Raw genomic sequence first — 21623 nt, 5'->3', positions numbered from 1 at the left:
AGAAGCCTTGCCATCCCCATGTTGAGTGGGTTTTTTTTTTTTTTTTTCTATCCTGCTCTGCTGACCATGGCAAACTCCTGTCAATGAGATTTGTCAGTTTATTGGTACAGTACTTGCTACTTAGACATGGCAGTAATGACCTTGGACCAAGTAACTTGTGTGACCAATAGTCTGAATCTAATTACCTTCGCTAGTGCTCCATGTGCACTTCAGCTGTCCCACTTGCTAGATTTCCTGCTCTGCCCATTTCTGTGAGACATCTGCTCTTCATGTTCAATATTAACTATGTCTCTCCCAGATGCATGATAGTAGACCAAGGATCAGGAGAATGGCAGTCAGCTCTCTTGTCATCTTGGGGAAATTGCTTATGCCCTCTGTAACTTTGTTTCTCCTTATGTAAAATGGTAGAAGTGATGATAGGATAGACGTCAGCCCTTTGCATGAGGAAAACGAATCAATTCCCCACTTTTCTCTGGGCCATTTCTAATCCGAGCCACTAGGGAACTTCTGGCCAGTTGCACATAATATTGGAAGAAGCCGTTAGGTGGCCCAAAATTCATTGCAGCCCAACAAATATTTAAGCACCTCGGGTATGAAAGATGTTTTGCCATGTAGTGAGAATAAAATGGAATGGAAATGAAATGGAAAACATGCCCTGCCTTCTTTATAAAGCTCTAAAGGGCCTGGGGCAGGGAGGGGCCACAGTTTAGAAATTATCTCTTTGCTCGTGATTTTTAAAAATGACTTGTCTAATTAAGATGCTTGCTGAAATAATTGCTGTTTTTAATTGCCGCTCGTTTCATACCCATTCTCGCTGTCATTTGTCTTCTGGCCTAGCTCTATTTGTTTACTTATGTAGAGTTACACATGGAGTTGGGTTAGCAAGTAGCACCTCCCCATATGTCTAGAATCTCTGTATGTTATAGCAAGGGAGGACCTCCTGATAGGTTATCTGGTTCAGATCCCCTCCTTTTAAATAGCAGCAGACTGCATCTTACACTGCACCTGCTCGTGACTATACAGTGTTAAAGGTAATCCTAAGTTTCCAAATTCAGAATTCAATGGTCTCTCTTTTTTGCTTCTTGTTTCTCCTCTTTACTCGTTTTCCTATTAGTTTTCTGTGCACAATTCTCTGTTCCCTACACTCTCAGTTACATCTCTGTTTTTCTTTGTCTCTCTACTGTCCCTCTCCCTGTGTGTCTCTTTCCTTCCCTCATCCTTATTTCTGCTAGTGGATTTGTTTACTCAGGCTTTCTAAGTTCTGCTCTAGCTTTCTCACTATCCCATTTTAAATCTTTTCTATTATATTTTTCTAATTTATTTTTAATTTCTTGAACTACATTTGCTCTTTGTGGGCCATTTAATAAGAAGAGGCTTCTGTGTGGAAAACATAGTAATTTATATGGGAGGAGAAAACAAGCTAAATAATAACATGTCAGTTCCTCCTTCGTATAGTTTGTAATCTTGTGGAGGAAGGAGATTAGGATAGGACATAGGCACCAATATATACCACTCTACTAGACCGTCACTATACGGTTCAGACTAGAAAGCACAAAGAGCATAAAATATTGAGGATGGGATATACAAGGTTGCAAACAAGGAAGCTCTTTCTAACTTAGAACTTCATTCAGCAAGAATGAATGTTCACTGCCCCTTATGTAATAGCATTTTATTTTAACCATTTCAAAACTGCTATTCTTTCCATATAAAAATCATTTTCTAAGGTTCATTCAATTTTTTTTCCTGTTTAAGTGTGCTTTCTTTTTTGGGCCAAATTCTAGTTGAGGCATTTTCTTTCTTTTTTCTTTTTCTTTTTATGGGAAACAATAATTTGATTTAAAAAAATTTTTAACATAGCTTTTTATTTTTATAATACATGCAAACATAGTTTAGTTGAAGCATTTTCGTCCCAATGGGAAGTCAATTTTTTTCTTAACCATAATTTTTAGCTTCTTAAATAATTGTATTGGGAAAACGTACGATCACAAGGATGAATTTAGAGGAAATGTCTAGAAATGTGTCTGTGCAAGAATCATTGTGATGCATCAGCTTTATTACTGAGTATCAGTAACTACATGGTTAAACTTCTCTTCTAAGTGCTATTTTTGGTGCCTAGTCAAGGGACCTCAGTCAAATTCTTTGTGTTAAGTACATTAATGACTTCATCCCATTTTCTGAATTTTAAAAGTTGTTATTCCCCAAGGATTCTGGCTTCATTTTCCCCGGGGGTATTTATTACTTGAATGTTTCTTCTGATATGATAAGTTTTTGGAGGATCAGGATTCTTTATTTTTTCTTGATATTTTCATTACCCATCGCAGCCCCTGATACATACCAGGTGCTTAATTAGTATTTGTTAATTGATTCCCAATTCAGTATTTTCTTTATTGTTCTTATTAGGCTCATTATGTTGAGGTTGACCAAGTGAAGCATCAATTCATATCACAGGTCTAAAACGTGTCTTGGTTTGTCTGTACAGCATCACTTATTCTTAGTGTTTAATTGTATGACTTGGAGCTAAGACTGCCCAGGTTGAAACTGAGCACCTTTGATCATCACCTAAATGAATAATGTGTCACATAGCCTCATCCTGCAATTCCACTGTGAATAGTCACACCCCATAAGATCTTCCAGTGGTTTAGGCTTATTTAACTTTACAGTCCCTTTGTTGTGAATGACTCTTAGTAGTTTTGTTGCTATAGCTTCTGAAATCAAAGCCTTCTGGTTACCTGGGGTCTAGCTCCTGCCAAAGAAGCTCTTTGGGGTCCACAAAAAAAGGTTGATTTCCAACGTTTAGGAGAAAGATGCTTTCGTGCGGGGAGGACTTCATCAAGGAGGGGACACATTTTGTAAAGTCTTGCACTGACACCACCCCCACATTAAACTCACATCACTGGTTTCTGCCTGTTTTATCTGCTACTTTTTCTATAGTCATCTAAGCGAAAGGAAAGGAAAAGACATTGCTTACAGAGGATAATTCAAAAAGAAAAAAATTCAGAAGAAAACAAAACTCACAAAACCTTCTTCCTACACAGAATCCAAAAATAAAACAAACCAACAAAAAAGCTATACAAAATATCTGATTGAATAACATCAACAACCCATGATGATAGATCCTTCCAGCATCTGTCAGATCTTCTCATTTGTTAGCTCAGGGTTTGTACCGATGCTATGAACTTGATAGTTATGTCAACAATATCTTCTCCCTTTTTCATTAGAAGAAAAAGCAAAAGCTTTTGGTTTCCCAAATTGTTTAAGAATCTTTTCTAATGGAAGATTGGTTGGTTAGTTTATATTCCATAGGAGATATTTGTAGGAATTCCCCTCCTGCCCCTGTGCCCCTTAAAAAAAAAAAAATCCAAAGCCCCTGTGCCCATTTGGCTGAGCAAGTATTTTTACAAACCAGAGCTTCAGTTGAGTGAAACATAAACAGAAAAGGGAAGAAAGAGCAAAACATTTTTAAAAGTTTACTAAAACAGGTAATGTAGTGTAACTTAAGTATGAAAAGATGGTTAATGGGTCAAAAATTATTTTATTGCTTGCCATTATAGATCTGACTTAACCATAGTGGACTGTGTGTACCACTCCATTATGCTATTTCTTTAGGCAAATACAAATTGAATTCCTTTCCCTCTCAGCCTTCTCTGTTAGTGTTCTTGCTTTTAATGCCCTCATGCCCAGGAGATATTGCTTATTTGGCTTATTTTCGAAAGATTTAAGATAGTTTAATTTATACTTGTATATTTCAAATATGGTTACATTAAAAATAATTGCTCACATTTTATGTGGAGCAAAGTAAAAGTGCATTTCCAATAAAATAATTCTGGCCCCAAACTGTGGAGCTGTGACAAATGTAAATTTATATTTCCATAATAAAAAAGCTATAGCAAACACACAGTCATTTACATATCGTTCCTGAAATATTGCATACTGGCTTTGTCAGTGCTGGTAAGTCCATTTCAAGGATGTCACCCTTAGTCCATTAGTTTGGATAATGAGCCCTATAAAGTACATTTATAACTTGTGGCACTGCAAGGGGATGGATTCTAATTTTCATCCTTTTATCTAGACACATTGAAAGAAGGTCAATGGAGGGTTCTATATGATTCATTGTCCCAACACATTGCAGATGACAGAGACCTGATAATGTCAGTGCAGAAGTGTTTTCCTTATTTGGAAAGAGCACTTGAAAGAAATCTTCTTATGTTCATCCTTTGAAGTAAAGTGGAGGCAGATATTAAAAGAAGCGCTCTTTTTTTCCCTTCGATGCAAACATGATCTAGTGTATGACCAGATAGCGATTCTAGAACAAAAGCGAAAGCAACACTTAACAGAAAAATAAAACCGTTAGTGGCTTTTACTGCCTTTGTTTGTTATAACATGACATTTAATCAACTTTTTCCCTCAAAGCCTGTTTGCTAAACAATAGAAAAAGGTTATAATTATGTATCAAGTGCCCTAATTTTGCTTCTTCTTCAAAATGGACTTTTAAGACTTTTTTTTAAAAGGCTTTATAGAAAGCAAAGTGGGACAATATTACACAACTGAACATGGCTCCCCTGTTGGAAAATAGAAATTATGTGTAATTTTTGTATATTATTGGTGACAGATGATTTCTTTTTATCGATGCTTGAACAAATGTTAAACAGAAAATTTCAAAGCCTATGTGAGTCATTTCCTCTGGAAGAATAATATGCATGTTTGTGAGTGTGCATGTGTTTATATGCATGGAAATACAGGTAGTACCTATAATTTCTTCATGTGAGCAGCTGCCACTATAGGAAGTCATTCTACCAGTTGGATTGACTTAGGTAAAAAGGGACCTGCAAGGGTCATACTTCTAGCAAATAGCAGAAATGACTTTTGAATATAGCTGTTCCTAACTCACTCATTTTTATCAGATCCAGTAACTATTGATTAAGGACTTGCTTAGTGCCAGACATTGTGCCAGGTCTTAGGGATACTATTAATAAAAAGAAAGACAATCCTTGTCTTCAAGGAACTTACAGTCTGATGTGGGGGGTAGGGGTGGAATGGGGACAATACACAAAAAGAGGCAGGAAGGTGGGAGGGTTGGGGGACAGCAGGGATTACCCAGTTGGGGATAGCTTGTTCCGTGAAGTTGAAACCAGGCTGAGCAGCAGATGTAGAATGGAGCGAGTTGAAAGGACCAAAAGATATTTCGGTCAATAAAATATTTCCTTAGGGTTTAGGGACATTCTTTCAGGTAGTGTGGTCTAGAATCAAGAATAAAAAATTCCAGGAGGAGTAGAAATATTAAAATCACTACATATGGTTGAGCCAATATAATATACATGACAATACTAATTCAATTAATTTATAGTTTTAGTCTTGTATCAATTATACTACCAAGGAAGGATTCTGCAGATGATAGGAAAACCAAATCTAGCAATACAGTGGCCCTGGGGGATGGGGGCGGGGGGGAGAGGAGGTATGTACCACAATGAAGAGAACACTGGGCCTGGAGAAAGAAAGAACTGAGTTCCAATAAGGCGTCAGGCAATTCATGTCTGTGTGACCCCAGGCAAGCCATTTCACTCCTCTCTGCCTCATTTTTCTTATCTGTAAAATGAGAATTATAATAACACCTCCCTCAGAGGGTTGTGAGGATCAAGTGAGATAATACTCATACAAGTGCTTAGCACACTGGCACATAGGAGGCACTAAATACTTATTCCCTTTCCCCAGTACAGTTTTTTCTATATTAAAATAGCTTGTCTGCATCCAAATGAAATAATTTTTGTTCTTTTTTTAACCTTTTAAAAACAACTAGATGCCACTGGGGGAGGGGTGTGAATACTCTTGCAAATTGATTTGTAACATGGAATCAATATCTAAATAGATTTCTTTTAAATTCCATATCTTTGTTCTCCTTTTCTTTATATATAGATGTAAGGCAATAATAGATCACTTTGGTCAGAGGATAAGTGCTAAGTATTTTATCGTGGAAGACAGTTACCTTACCGAGAAAACGTGTTCAAATGTGACCTACAGGTAAGGGCATCCTTACTACACAAGGTCAGGTGGGTGAGAGCTCAGTTCTGAATTTATAGCCACCACCTCTTTCTTCATGGTGTCCAGGGTAGCCTGTTATTGGCATCGAATGTGTGAACACATGAAGAAAATGCAAACTGGGTGCTAAACCCTGCTTATTCTTAATTCATTTCCTTTCTCAAATTAGTGCCATTTCATATATTGTTCATGAGTCTGTACATAATCTAAGCAGAGCTGGCTTTGGGCTGGATTCTTCAACTTTAGTCTTTGCTTTGCAAGCCACATGCTCAGAATAATAAGAGAGGTTTTTATTTCCCTATTCTGAGTCTATAAATCTATCAACTCCTGATTGTCAATCTTGAATTCCTTGGTTTGTTGAATTACAGGCAGATCTCAAGGGCAGTGCTGATTACGGATCAATCAGTACTGAAGGCAGATTCTGATCAGCAGGTAATTCACTTGTACACTTTTTAAAAATTTCTATTTAATTTATTGTAATTGTATAGGCTGCTATTAGTGAAATACTTTATCAAGCCTAGTGTACTTGCACTTTTTTTCTAATGCCTACATCTTAACTTACAGAAGTAATTGATAATAAGGGCTTTGGATGCTTGAGGGAACATCCTATCTAGGAAAATAGAGTCCTTGCTTTATAGATAAATGTCATTCCAAGACACTTGTATTTCAAAGTGAATTTTATCTTTATTCCAAATTTCGTTCTCTGAACTCTCACCTGTATGTTTTCTAATATGATCCTTACAAGTCCATGGGGTAAGTACTGCATGTATTATCCACAAGAGAGACAAAGAACTAAGACTCAGCAGAAGGTAAGTTGACTTGTTCTTGATCCAGAAGAGTTTTAATCTAGTTCTCTCCTGACTCTCAATCCAAGGTTTGTGGTGTTGTTGTTGTTGTTGTTTTGTTTTGTTTGTAATGCTTGTTTAATTTTTTTTTAAATTTCAGTTAAAAATTGAAGATTGATTTTCTTGTTTTCCTACCTCCTGAAAAATAAAAATAAAAATTTAATCCTTGGAACAAATTACATGGTGAAGCCAGAAAATTTTTCTACCATACCACATTGACATAAAGGATACATTAACTTAGGGAAAAATATTCCAACAAGCTAAATTGAAAACTGAGAGGTCCAGCCTCATAGCATTACTAATGACATTGTTCTCATTCTGAGAGTTTTTCTACTTTCCTCCTTTTGAGCTCTCTCCCTAACTTTTGCTCCTTTCACCATCCCAGTTTTAGATATTTTTCCCATACCAGTTGATTGCATGCCTACACATATATTCCAAGAATTTGTTTCCCCCCAGTTTGGGGGGGTACTTACATTGATCTATGCTGCACTATACTCATTTTTCAAAAGGTGCTGCTGTCAGACATGATTTGCCTCTGACAACTCATTAAGTTTGAAGTAACCTGTTATAAAAAATGAATTAATTCTTCCTTCTTATCAATTCTGTTTAGTTCATGGTAGAACAGTCTTTATGAAATTAAAGGATATTTGTGCAGAAATGGTACTACAAGGCTGATTGCCTAAGATGACTAGGTTGGCACATCTGTTAAGATATCTTTGAAAGTAGAATGGTGTTTTAATAATTCATCATTCTATAATGATTTTACAGTATATAAGTATTATAGTATTATACGTATTATACTCTCCAAAACTATCAATTACATACCAATTTCCATTCTGTGGTGGTCTGCTCACCAGGAGCTCCTTATCCCAGGTAAATCTCAAATCCAGACCCCACCCAATCCCCTTAAAAAGCTAAATTTTCATGTAGAAGCAATCTTTTCCATTGTGAATGATGGTGAAGGAAAGAAGAAATGTGAGAAACAGAGCTTTTGAATTCACCATTATGCAAGCAGTCAACCTAACAGTTAAATTCCCAAAATAAATAATTTCCATATTTATTCTTGCAGTGATGCTTGAAATATAAACACAACATTATGGATTCAAACTACAGATGAGGCCTTTGCTGTATCCCAATAGGGATATAGGCTGCTGAAAATAAGTATTTTTTGGGGGATTGATAAACATATTCTTAGGATGCTATAATCTACAGGGCAACCACAATGTAACTACTATTTCATGCTTGTTGGAAAATTAAAGGAAAATAAGATCTCGGTAGTACCTAAAATAGTGTAATGTGTGACATTGAAGGCTATTTGGTCACTTTAACTCTAAATATCTCATTTCCAGGACCTTATCTGAATCTACTTCACCAACATATTTCTTCAGTTAATTGTCAATACCTGTGTTTTAAAATGTTTCGACATATATTTACTCATTTAAAGTTACTACCTTGTACTTAAATAAATTTAATGTTAACAGACTTTCCATGTTTTTATTCAAACTGAATTTTTAAAGGCACAACTTTAAAAACAACTGTATATATTTCAGAATTAATGATATAATAATAGCATTTTTTTTGTCCTAGTAGAAAATATTAGAGATGTTACATATGCTTATATATGTCTAAGATGCTTTTCTTTACTAATAGTGACGCAAGTAGATATATTATCAGGATACTTGAAATATTCTTTTAATAAGCATTGAGCAACTACTCCATGTGGAACATGGTGCTCATCACTGGAGAGAGAAAATTAAGTTTAAACAATCTCTACCTTTATGAAATTTACAGTCTATCGGGGGATAGGACATACATAAAAGTATACATAAAAGTATATATAACTCATAATATTATTTCCTAAATGCATTTGTAGTGCAAAATAGTGTTATGTGAGATCTATTGGGAAAGGTTGTTACCAGCCAGCAGAATCGGGAACAGATTTATGGAGTAGGTAGCATTTGGATTGGACATTAATAGATAGAGAAGAAATTCAATAGGTAATAGGCAGGGCATTTGAGGCATAGGGGTACCATGTGAGCAAAGCCACAAAGATGAAAGAATGCACTCTGTGCTGGGGCACAGAGAATAGCCCAGTTTAGTGGAAGTATAGAATACATGAATGAGAAAGATCATATATCTATATCATCTCGCCTGCAAAGGCATGTTGGTTATTCTATTGTGGAGAGCTCTAAATACCTTGAAATGTACTCATTTAATTGCAAGCAACACTGTGCAATAAATAGAAAGCTTATCTTGTGACCAGGAAGACTGCCTTTGATAGATATTGACTGTGTGACCCTAGGCAAGTCATTTAACACATTTGTTCAGGAGATTCCTCCTCTCTAAATTTCTGTACCAATAAATTTCCTAATTGCATATAAAGGAACATTATTGTACTTATCTCTGTTTTAAATTCGTTTCCAAATTAAAATCTTCTATGTCAGAGCACTATGTGTTAATGGATATTACAGATATTTTGTTAGGCAGGTATCAGCAGGAAGGAAATGAAAATTTAATTGCTTCTCTTGCTCTGTGTCTGCTTTGGAGATTTCCATTTTGACAGTGCCACCAGTGGAGCCAGGATCTGAGGCTGTCCGGGTCGTTGAGTTGTGTTCTTCCACCATGACGTGCATGAAAGGAACATGTAAGCACAGTGTGATTATTTATCTTCTATATTTCTTTGGAGAATGAAGAGGATGGCAAGGGAAAGAGGGTTTGATTTTCAAGCAGATCACCCAGTTAATAGAAATCTCTTGTAGGGATTGACCTGTGTTTTCTTTTTCTTTCTTTTTTTTTTTTTTTATTTGTTTGTTTGTTTGTTTTTAAATATGTTAAAGTATATATTAAATACGATATATGTGTACATATGCATATAGTTATTTTGCTACTCACAAAGAATCAGACTTTGAAATAATGTAAAAGTAACCTGAGAAGGAAATCAAAAATGCAAGCAGACAAAAACAGAGGGATTAGAAATGCTATGTAGTGGTTCACACTCATTTCCCAGAGTTCTTTCGCTGGGTGTAGCTGGTTCTATTCATTATTGAACAAATGGAACTGATTTGGTTCATGTCATTGTTGCAGATAGCCACGTCCATCAGAATTGATCACCATATAGTATTGTTGTTGAAGTATATAATGATCTCCTGGTCCTGCTCATTTCACTCAGCATCAGTTCAAGTAAGTCTCTCCAGGCCTCTCTGAAATCATCCTGCTGGTCCTTTCTTATGGAACAATAATATTGCATAACATTCATATGCCACAATTTATTCAGGCATTCTCTGATTGATGGGCATCCACTCAAATTCCAGTTTCAAGCCACTACAAAGAGGGCCGCCACAAACATTTTTCCACATTCAGGTCCCTTTTGCTTCTTTAAGATCTCTTTGGGATATAAGCCCAGTAGTAACACTGCTGCATCAAAGGGTATGCACAGTTTGATAACTTTATGAGCATATTTCCAAATTGCTCTCCAATAATCCTTAGATTCTCTCTCCTAGATCTATTTTCCAGGTCTATTGTTTTTCCGAGTAGATAACATTTTTTTCTATTTTTTCATTTTTTTGGTTTTGCTTCATTGATTCTTGATGTCTCAAATGAATCATTCATTTCTATTTGTTCAGTTCTAATTTTTAATGCTTTATTTTCTTCATTAGCTTTTTTTTTTTTTTTTTAATACTTCTTTCTGTATATGTCCAATTGAGTTTTTAAATGAGTTGTTTTGCTCTATGGGATTTTTTTTTTCCATTTCACTAAATTTTTTTTTTAATGAGTTATTTTCTTTTCCCAGTTCACAAATCCTACTTTCCTGGGGGTTCTTTATCTTTTCCAATTGAGAAATTCTGTTTCCCTGGGAGTTCTTTACCTTTTCCAATTTACCTTTCAGTTTTCTTTTTCCACTTTGTCAAATTTGTCTTCAAGTGAGTTATAAGCCTTTTCTGTACTCTCTTGCAGAGCTTCTCTTTCCTCTCCCCATTTTCCTTCTAGCTCTCTTTTAAAATATTTTATATTTTCTTCTAGGAGAGTCTTGTGTGATGGGGACCAGGTTATATCCCCCTTTGTGGGTTTTGTCTGGAGACTGTCTACTATTAGTCTCTTTGGGGTTGAAAACCTGCTCTCTTTCTGTATAGAAGCTATTGATGGTTAGCATATGGTTGGCTTTTTTACTCATTTTTTAAAAGCCCTTAGGGTCTGCCTTCAGGGCAAGGAGGTTACCAGCTTCCTCTACAGACAGGGATAGATAGATGGAGAGCAGCTGGCCTGAAAACTGACTGCAAAGAGTGGCCGAGTGCAGAAGTGCCCTGGGAAGAGCCCTGTAGTGGAAGTGTCTATACCCTATGAAGCATAGCCGTGCCGCAGAAGTTCCACTGCCCCGGGCATTGCCCTGCTGCTGTGCAGAAGTGTGGCTGCCCTGGGCAAAAGCCCTGAGCTGCAGAATGCAGCTACACAGCTGTGCTGTGGTCTGTGCTGAGTCACTTCCAGTGCTGCGTGGGTGTGGCCAGGTTCTATTAAATTTTGGCGTTTTTTTTGGAATACCCTCTACCTTTGGCATTTGTGTAACTTCTCTGCTGATCTACTGCTTTGCAACCAAAGCAGAGCAGCCAACCTTAGGTAGAGTCCTCCCTGCTAATTCTCCACCCACAGAGACGGCCCCCACCCCATCTGCTCAGTGTGCTAGTCTCCATGTTCTGTCTCCCTGCCTGTGCTGGCCTCATCCCACCCTATCAGGACATACCCTTTCTGGCGATCTTCCAGATTATCGTTGGCTGGTAATTTCTTGTACTCCCAATATTTGTGGATTTTACCAGTCAAGCACTATTTCTGAGGCTGAATTTGGTAATTAGTAGTGAGGGTAGAAGGGGAGCTTAGAATGGCACGTGTATCTTCTCCGCCATCTTGGCTCTGCCCCCAGGACCTGTGTTTTCTTGCATTGTGTTTTCAATGGTGCCCAGATAAGATGAGCCATGTATCTTTCATTTTTAAATATCATGATCTGGCTATCACATATAGCAATAGCTATATCCTATTTCATTTCTACAATGAAAAAAAGAACATGATTTCCTAGTTTTGTTTTCACAAAATTAAGTTGCTTAACTGTTGATTTTTTTTGTTTTTCCCTTAAAATCTCAGCGTCTCTCAGTTCCTGATTTCTTTTCAGTGATAGGTGCTCCTTTCACCTCTGAGTTCTTTATTGACTTATTGTCAATATTATTACTGTTGTTGAGAATTGAATTACAAACTCCTTCTTTACCTGTTTCTCTACTTTTATCTCAGTTTCCCCATGGTGCACTCTAAGCATTTAGCAGCTATTCTGTGACTTCTCCATTGCTTTACTAGAACACAATTGCATCATCTGAATAATCTCATAGTTATTAAGCACTTACATATATCTGATCTGAGTGGAGGACACAAAAGAGAGGTTCAAGACAGTGAGTCAGAGAACTTGGACTTAAATTCTGATTGTGTCATTTCTTACCTGTGTGAAATTGGATAAATCATTCAATCTCCCTGGTCCAGAGTTTCCCTCTCTAAAATTGAAGGGCTATTCTACAGCTTTAAGTTCTCTTCCAGCTTTCTCTATGGAGCTATAAAGGAAAACATGGCTTCTGTTTTTGAGAGGCTTACTGTCTTGTTGAGAATAAAGAATCTCATAATAATACACAACATTGTCCTGAGTTCAGATCTTTTTATTGGCATGTTAACTTCTCTCATAGAAACTGTGAATTCAACGCATTGGGTTAATTGTTAGGATACAGAAAAAGGGATGATGTACTCTTGACTCGTAAAGCTCTTCTGGTCTTAAGAGACAGAGACAGATTATAACCCAAAGAGATCATAAAAGAGAGAAAAGGACCCACATGTGCAAAAACATTTGTACCCACTCTTTTTGTCATGGCAAAGAACTAGAAATTGAGTGGATGCCCATAATTGGGAAATAGCTGAGTAAATCATGGCATATGAATGTAATGAAATATTATTGTTCTGTAAGAAATGATGAGCAGGCTGATTTCAGAAAAGCCTGGAAAGACTTACATGAACTGATGCTGAGTGAAGTGAGGAGTACCAATAAAACGCTATACACAGCAACAGCAAGGCCAAGTGATATTAGCTCCTCTCAGCAAAACTGCTAGTGATCCAAGAGAAATAGAGAGGAGGGAAAAAAATAAAATTCGGAACTCAAAAAACCTACAAAAATGAAAGTTGAAAGCTATCTTTACATGTACTTGGAAAAATAAAATACTGTCAAATTAAAAAAAAAGATATAGACATAGAACTTATACCTAGGACAAGATTAGAGTTGCCATATTAGATAATTTATGTGGTTCTTGCTAGTTGAATGCTACAGTTAATAAGTACCCTAAGAAGTGAGCCAGAGGATTTTTGATTTCCTTCACAGGCTAATAGTACACTATTTCAAAGTCCAATTCTTTTTGTACAGCAAATAACTGTATGGACGTGTATACCTATGTTGTATTTAATTTATACTTTAACATATTTAACATGTATTGGTCAAGGGGAAGGGGGTGGGGGGAAGAAGGGGAAAAATTGGAATAAAAGGTTTGGCAATTGTCAATGCTGTAAAATTACCCATGCATATAGGTTGTAAATAAAAAGCTATAATTAAAAAAAAAAAAAAAAAGAAAGAAATAAGCAGAGGGAGGAGTCATCATGGGGATAGGGCAGTCAGGGAAAGCTGTGCCTTCAAGTAGTGGGGAGTACTTAGGCAGGCAGGCAGAAGGAGGATGAGCATTCCTATTGCTAAAAGCTAGCAGCCTGTCGGGAAGAAAACTGGAGAAGGAACTTTTAGAAGAACTGATAAGATGAACCCAGCTGACTAGATTATTCCCAAATGCTTATATCATCTTCATCCTTATTTACTTTAATGCAATTTTCTGTTTTTCCTGTTAATCTGCTAATGGCTGTCCCAGAAACACAGGGTATTTGAAGTAGTCAAAAATTTTTATTGTTTCAAATGATGGAATTTATTGGAGTTATGTCACAATTTCTAAAATTGTTCCCAAAACATAAGCCCCATTCCAGATGACATTCTCATGTCCTGATCAGTGGATATTTTTGACCTTTAATCTTTGAAACTAGCTTTGAAATGATATTTATTTGGTTAATCTTTTTCCACAGACCTCTTTCATGTTCTTTGTCATTTGGATTCTGTTACTGCTTAAGTTAGTATCTGCCTAGATTACCTATGATTAGAAAATCTGGTTTTATTAGAACTATTCCAGCCTTTCCTGTTATTGTGTTCTTCATAATTATAAATAAAGCATCACTGTGATTTTCAATTTTAAAGAAATCAACATGGGAAATACTTGTAATGCCCCTTAACAGAAGAGATCATTTCAAGGGTGACAAGGTCTAATTTCCTATGGATCCTCCATGGGAAGTACCCAAAAAGTTGACTTGCATATGTTTCTCTTGGTAGCTTTGTCTGTAGCCTAATCATAATCTATTTCAAAATGAAATCACCAAAAAGGTCTCAAAATTTTGCATCCATTACCTAGTTCTTGTTCATACTGCTATCCTGGTATCAAGTAAGGCAGGAACTGGTAGCCTGGTATAGTAGAAAGTACCCTGGACCTCATTTTCCTCACCTGAAAAACATCAAAAATTGACAAAAAGGAACATTATCCCTTTTACAACGATAGGAGAACCCCGCTTTCAGACCCAGTGCAGTCTTGAAAAAGATCTCACCTTAAAACTGGTTGTGATCAGGCAAAATGCCAAGTGTGCAGTTTTGTCTGTTTTATGTATTTTTGTCTTTAGCTGTTTAGACAATCTGTAGCAAAGATGGTCTTAGAAGGTTTAAATAGCAGGAAGTATTTGAGGGAGTATATAGCAATCAGCATAGTAGAATATAAGAGTAAACTGGTAAGTAAAGTTAGGCAGAAGACCATTAAGAAAACAGAATCAGTAATTTGCTACACTTCACAGTACATGTGGATCAAAATAGATCTTTTTTTAATTGAAAAGGAAAATTGCCGAGTTTGGGGAAAAAAAAGGTAATATATTCTGTTTTCCTTTTTTTTTTTTTTTTTTTTTTTTTTATTTAATTTCATTTTCTGTTCTGAATTTCTCTCTCTCCCTTTCTCCCTCTCCTTCACTCTTCGAGAAATCACAAAGAAACCCAAAACAAAAAAAAATACCATGACAAAAATGTATACTCATGTAAAACATGTTCTCTGATCTTTGTGATACATAACTATAGTCTTCCTTGCTAATATGTAACAATTTTTGCATCTGTATTTGTTGGGAAATTTGATGTATAGTTTTGTTTCTGTCTTTTGGATCTCCCACATTTAGGTATTAAGATTATATTTACATCATAAAAGGAATTTTATAGGATCCCTTCTTTACCTGTTTTTTGAAACAGTTTATATAATACTGAATTTAAATGTTTGGTAGAATTTTCTTGTAAATCCATCTGGTCCTGGGATTTTTTTTCTTAGGGAGTTAATTTATGGCTTGTTCAATTTCTTCTTCTAAGATAAGGTTTTTTAAGTATTTTGTTTTCTCTTCTGTTAAGCTGGACAATTTATATTTTTGTATATGTTCATCCAGTTCAGTTAGATTGTCCATTTTAGTGGCATATATTTGGACCAAACAACTCTTTATAATTGCCTTTATTTCTTCTTCATTGATTGTGAAGCTACCTTTTTCATTTTTAATACTATTAAACTTATTTTCTTATAAAAAAAAAATCAGTGCTCCTAAATTGTGATCTAGGGAGATAGGTCTATTCACTGCTCTCCTAGTCTCATCTCTGCAGGTTGCTGACCCAAGTTTGGGTCTTTTGGCTTACACATAGTTGAGTTCCAGTAGACTACTACTGGACTCAGTCATTATTAACCCTGTTGGGTAGCTCTACTGGTAAGTAGCTACTAAACTGCGGCCTCTCCTTTAGTCTGGGACTGCTGTCCTGGTTATTGTCCTGGTTATATAGTTTCAGACAGTGGGCTAAAAGCTATAACTAAGTCACTGCTGTTTTGTTTTTGGGCTCAGAGGCACACAGTTGTTTCTGAAACTTGTTTCTTGCTCGGACCAGCCCAGGATTGACCATGCTCATTCACAACCACTCTTCTCTGCTCAGTGGGCTATAGAGCTGCCAGATTGCACCTGTTCTTGCATGTAGCACTTCAAGTCTGCCTCGGGATCTTCCTTTGGTTTAGTGGTTCCTGCCCCACTGTTCTATGTCAGCCCTCATTCTTTCCCTGAGAGTTGGAATGTTCCCTTGTTTGATAGGTTGTCCAATTCTCTTTCCCTAGTGTCTGCAAACTCGTTTGTCTCCCTATGCTTCCCTAGGATGGAAAAATAACTCATTGTGACTTTTTTCTTGTTTTCCTGATCAAAATTCAGTCTACTGCATTTTCTAGATTGTCATGGAAGAGGTGTATTTGGTGAGCAAGGCAAAAATGCTTCTTCTTACTGTCCCATCTTGACTCCATTCTTCCTAGTTATTTTTCTTTTGTGGTGATAAATTAGAACCTTTGCTTTAGCCGTAAAGTTATAAGATTTATTCCTATTCTGGTAGCTTTTTAACAAAAGCAGTAGCTTCAGAATCCTTTGACAGTATTTCTGCATTAAATCTTTTGGAAAACAAAAGCAGTGCAACCAAAATTAAAAGGGAAGGGGAAAAAATTTTTACATCCCAGGGTTCTGATAAAGGTTTCATTTCTAAAAATATAGAGAGAATTTACTCAAATGTATAAGAATACAACCCATTGTTTAATTGACAAATGGTCAGAGAATATGAACAGTTTTCACAAGAAGAAATTAAAACCATTTCTATTCGTGTGAAAAAATGTTCTAAATCACTATTGATGAGAGAAATGCAAATTAAGACAACTCTGAGGTACCACTATACACCTGTCAGATTGACTAAGGTGACAGGAAAAGATAATTATTGGAGAGGATCTGGGAAAACTGGGACACTAATACATTGTTGGTGGAATTATGAATTGATCCAACCATTCTGCAGAGCAATTTGGAACTATGTTTAAAGGGCTATCAAACTGTGCAGACTCTTTGATCCATAGTGTCTCTAATGGAACTGTATCCCAAAGAGATCATAAAAGAGGGAAAAGGACCCACATGTGCAAAAATATTTGTATTATTCTCCTTTGTAGTGACTGGAAACTGAGTGGATGCCCATCATTTGGAGAATGGTTGAATAAATTATGGTGTATGAATGTGATGGAATACTATTGTTCTATAAGAAATGATGATTTCAGGGAGGTCTGGAGAGACTTATATGAACTTATGCTAAGTGAAATGAGCAGAACCAGGAGATCATTGTACATGACAACAGCAAGATTATATGATGATCAGTTCTGATGGACATAGCTCTTTTCAACAATAAGGTGATTCAGGCTACTTCCAGGAGGCTTGTGATAGAGAGTGCCATTTGCACCCAGAGAGAGGGCTACACGAACTGAATGTGGATCAGAACATAGCATTTTCACCTTTTTTGTTGTTGTTTACTTGCTTCTTTTTTTTCTCTTTCTCATTTTTTCCCTTTTTGATCTGATTTTTCCTGTGCAGCATGATAAATATGGAAATATGTATAGAATCACACATGTTTAACATATGTTAGATTACTTGCTGTAAGGGCAGGGGTGGGAGGAAGGGAGGGAGAAAATTTGAGAAGAAAAGGTTTTGCAAGGATGAATGGTGAGGAGTATCTTTGCATCTATTTTGAAAATAAAAAGCTATTATCAAAAAATATAAACAAATCTTTTGAAAATAAAAACTAGCTTCAGCAAAAATTAGGCATCTACTCTGTGTAAATCACCCAAGGATGCCAAGATAATAATGGCATGATCCCCGCCCTTCAGAAGCTTGTATTGGAGGAGGGAAAGGTAGAAGTACATGCCCTTATGTGCAATAATATAATACAAATTTGGAATGATGAAAAAAAAAAAAAAACCTTTATTCACTAAGCATTTATTAAGTGCTTACTATGTCCCTGGTACTGTGCTAACCTCTGGGGATACAAAGAAAGGCAAAACACTGCTTCTGTTCTCAAGGAGCTGACTTTCTAATGGCAAAGACAACCTGTAAATAACAAGGTAGCTCCAGAGTCAACAAATGGCATGAAGATACTGAAAAAAGAGATGAAATGCTCCAGAAAAATTAAGGAAGATGACAAGATGCTCAATAAGGGAGAAATGAATATGGGAATGCATTCCAGACATGGATCCTGACCTGTGGAAAGGTCCAAAGGTGAAAGATGCAATGTTACTTTCAGGGGCCAGCCAGAAATCTACTTTGCCTAGCACATAGTATTAGGAAGAAGAGTAACATGAAATAAGACTTTAAGTCAGGTTCCCAGCTTATGGATGGTCTTAACTATCAATCTAAGGAATTTGTGAGTTTCCTTTGAGGCAATAAAGAGCCACTGAAGATTGTTGAGCAGGGCTGTAACTTGATCAGATCCAAGGCATACTACTGCAGCTCTGTGAAGCACTGATCGGCTAGGGGAGAGACTGGATGTCCAAAACTAATTAGAAGGTCATTGTAGTAATACAAAAGGGGAAGAGGTTAAAGTTATGACCACAGTGAATTGCTTCTCAACTCCCTTTCATATATATATGTATATTTTTTTCCTGGAAAAAAAAATTAGTGAATCTTCCCATTTTCTAGTTGACGTTTTTTGGCTGTTCATTTGATAGATTTCAAAATGGAAGGCCCATGCTATCAAGACTCATTATCTACTTCTCAGGACTGTCTGTTTAGCTCCAGTCGTGGCAGCTGGCATCAGGTAACCTGTGGTGCTTTCTTTAGGTTTGGTTCCACAGACCTCACGGTAAATTTTACCCTGAGCAAAAAATGTGTAACATAGATCAAGCTTTAAATAAACTTACCTAGGACTACTTTTGTCACTAACTCACTTTTGTTAGTGAGTTCTTAACGAAAGCTTTTCTTTCTGTTCAGAGCCTTGCCTCTCCAGACTCCTGGCAACCTTGGTCCTTGCTCCTGCTGCTTGCCTTTATTGCTAGTCAGAGATGGCATGGCTTATTCACATCACTGCTTTTCCCTCAATAATTAGCTAGCGTATCTCCTGAAATAGAACTCTCTTGCTAATCTTAGGGAAGGCCCCCAAATCACCTTTTGTCTCTGTTTAGGCTCTTCTCTCTTGATCTTTCTTCTTTGACATCAGAAATAGAAAAAGTTGGCAGAAAGATCACACTATGTCATCCTTGTGGTCTGCAGTCCTGCTGCTAGGCCACTCTCTGTTCCTTTGAAGCTTTCAGTTTGTATAGAAGCTATTTTACACAGAATGCTCAAGATTATACTTTAATTAGCCACTCTAAAATGTTTCTTAAAGAGATTTTTCCCCCTTTTTTGAACCTTTTAAAAATTAATTTCATGCAATTCAACAAGCCCACTATGTGCATGGCACTAATGGCACTGTGCTAAATACTGGGGATGCAATTGGCAAAGCTCGAATATACAATTAGAGTATGGTGCATTGATGACCTGCTGAGCAGATTTACAGATTACAAATCAATGGAAGCTAACACCGGGAGATAGTCAAGATTCAAAGAGATCTTAGTATGTGCCAACATTGGACAGGATCAAAGAAGACGAAATTCAATATGGATAAATGTATAGGTTCATGCTTGGGTTATAAAATTTACCCTCAGAAGGACCAGACGAGGGAAGGTGTGATTAGTTTGAAAAAAGAATTTGAGAAAACTGCAAGGTCTGTATGAGTTATCAGTAAGTTTTGGAGGGCAAGAAAATTAATATGATCTCCAGCTGTGTTTAAGGAAGAAAAAGGAGGGGTGGGGTTGATGTCTTGGAAAAGGAAGGTGATAGACTGCTATAACATTCTCTACCCTAGCAGCATATCTGGATGATCTTGTTCAATTCTGTGTGACATATCTGAGAAAGAACATTGATAACGAGGATAGTAAAGGGCCAGAAAAGGATCAGCTGAGGCAACTCTGAATGTTGAGCCTGAAGAAGAGAATGTTTAGGGAAGGCATGATAGTTGTCTTCAGATGTTTGAAGAACTGTCACATAGACTTGTTCTGCTTGTTCCCAGACGGCAGAACTAGATGCATTATTTGAATATAACTGAATGGTTTTCTATGCATTTCAGCCTGTGCTTCTCTCATCTTGGTACCCTTTATATTACTTATTCTATTTCTTATCACCATGTTGAAAATGAAAATGTTTATTAGGTATATCAGGTAGCAAACTGGAGAGAATGGTAAAACTGAAATCAGGGAGGAACTTCAGTTCTAATCCTGCCTCAGATATTTACTAGTTGGGCAAATCACTTAATATTTGGCTGCTTCAGTTTCCTCATCTATCAATTGGGAATAATTATAGCACCTATCTCACAGAGTTGTAAGAATCAAATGAGATAAGACAGAATGTACTGTTGCAAATCTGAAAGTACTACATAAATGTGCACTTCTATTAGTACTATTATTATTTTAATTAAGAATAATTATAACAATATTATAATAACCACAACATAACAATTATATATTAATCTATTGTATTAATATTGATTTAATTAGTTAATATATTAATGTATAATTGTTATATTATATGATGTAAAATTATCTATAATATATGTTATATATTATTACTATATTATTACCACTACTATTACTAGTGGCTTCAGAGTATAGCTTTGAACTAAAATCAGCCTCATACACTTAGGCAAATAGCTCAGTTTATATGAATTTGTTTCAGTTTAGATTCTTTACAAATAATGTCTGTATCTCAAGGAATTATTTTAGGTTATTCTCTGAATGTCTTTGTTAGGCTACATTTAGACAAGGCATTTTGAGAGTTTTTACATTTGTAAATAGATTTTATGCTTGACTAGTGATAACTGCTCATTTAAAAATTTTTTAAAATATGAAAATGTCTAGTAATAGAAAAGAAAAAATTCTAAGAAGAGAATAGGTTCCATAAATCTTCAGGATTTTTTTCATCATTAACTTCAACCAGGCTTTGTAGTGACTGTTTTTCCCTTTAAACAATTACTTAACAAAAGTATACAAATATACCTGGTCTTTGATCACCTTGTATAAGTGACAGGCATATAATCGGCATTGCCAGCTGAGTGGAACCAAGCTCCTTCACTTGTCCTAAAAATGCAGTCTGTAATGATGGAATCATGAAGTAAGCCCATCCTTCTTCCTGCTGGACGAATTACTTTAAGACAGATGTTGGCAACCACTGTATCTAATGCAGTTATACCTGAGTAAATCAAACATAATCAAAATATATACTGATGAGACTTTGTGACTCATAGCTAGCCCCTCAGTGGTAATAAAAAGGGGTTTTTAAAAAGTGATGTGAACTTGGGTGATTTGTGGCTCACTTTTTTTAAATCCAAAAAGGTTTCCTTTTTATAAGATGTACTTATGAACAAATTAGCTTATTTCTAAGATTTGTAAAATTTGGAAGTCCTCAATAAAACCTGGTGACTTTTCTAGTAAATGTTCAAGGCCTCCCCAGTAACTGAATTCCCAGGGTTTTATTAATCACATAACTTGATATGGTCCAGTAACGATGGGAAGAGGGAATTGTTGAAGGTGTTTGTATTTTAGATTCTGTTAGAATTATTTCACATTCTCTGAGCACATTCTCAGTTTGGCGGTACACTGAAGTGACCCAACAGGTATATGCGATAGCATTTGCCATGTGGTGTAAATGTTCTACATATAAATAATTGAGGGTTTTCTTTTGATTTCCTTTTGGTTT

At 36.2% G+C, this 21623-nt stretch overlaps 1 protein-coding gene across 2 annotated transcripts in view; it reads left to right on the top strand.

Annotated features, from left to right (window-relative positions):
• Window positions 1-21623, top strand: part of CHM (CHM Rab escort protein) — a 184566-nt gene that overhangs the window by 125686 nt on the left and 37257 nt on the right. For both annotated transcript variants that reach the window (XM_023507023.2, XM_031944598.1), the window contains exons 10-12: window positions 5911-6015; window positions 6402-6465; window positions 9426-9522. In XM_023507023.2, the coding sequence (XP_023362791.1) occupies window positions 5911-6015; window positions 6402-6465; window positions 9426-9522 (266 nt within the window). The remainder of the gene's footprint in view (window positions 1-5910; window positions 6016-6401; window positions 6466-9425; window positions 9523-21623) is intronic.

Source organism: Sarcophilus harrisii, chromosome X (assembly GCF_902635505.1).
Source record: "Sarcophilus harrisii chromosome X, mSarHar1.11, whole genome shotgun sequence".
Classification (NCBI taxonomy): domain Eukaryota; kingdom Metazoa; phylum Chordata; class Mammalia; order Dasyuromorphia; family Dasyuridae; genus Sarcophilus; species Sarcophilus harrisii.
The sequence above is the reverse complement of the archived record's forward strand: the minus strand, read 5'-3'. Positions and strand labels throughout refer to the sequence as shown.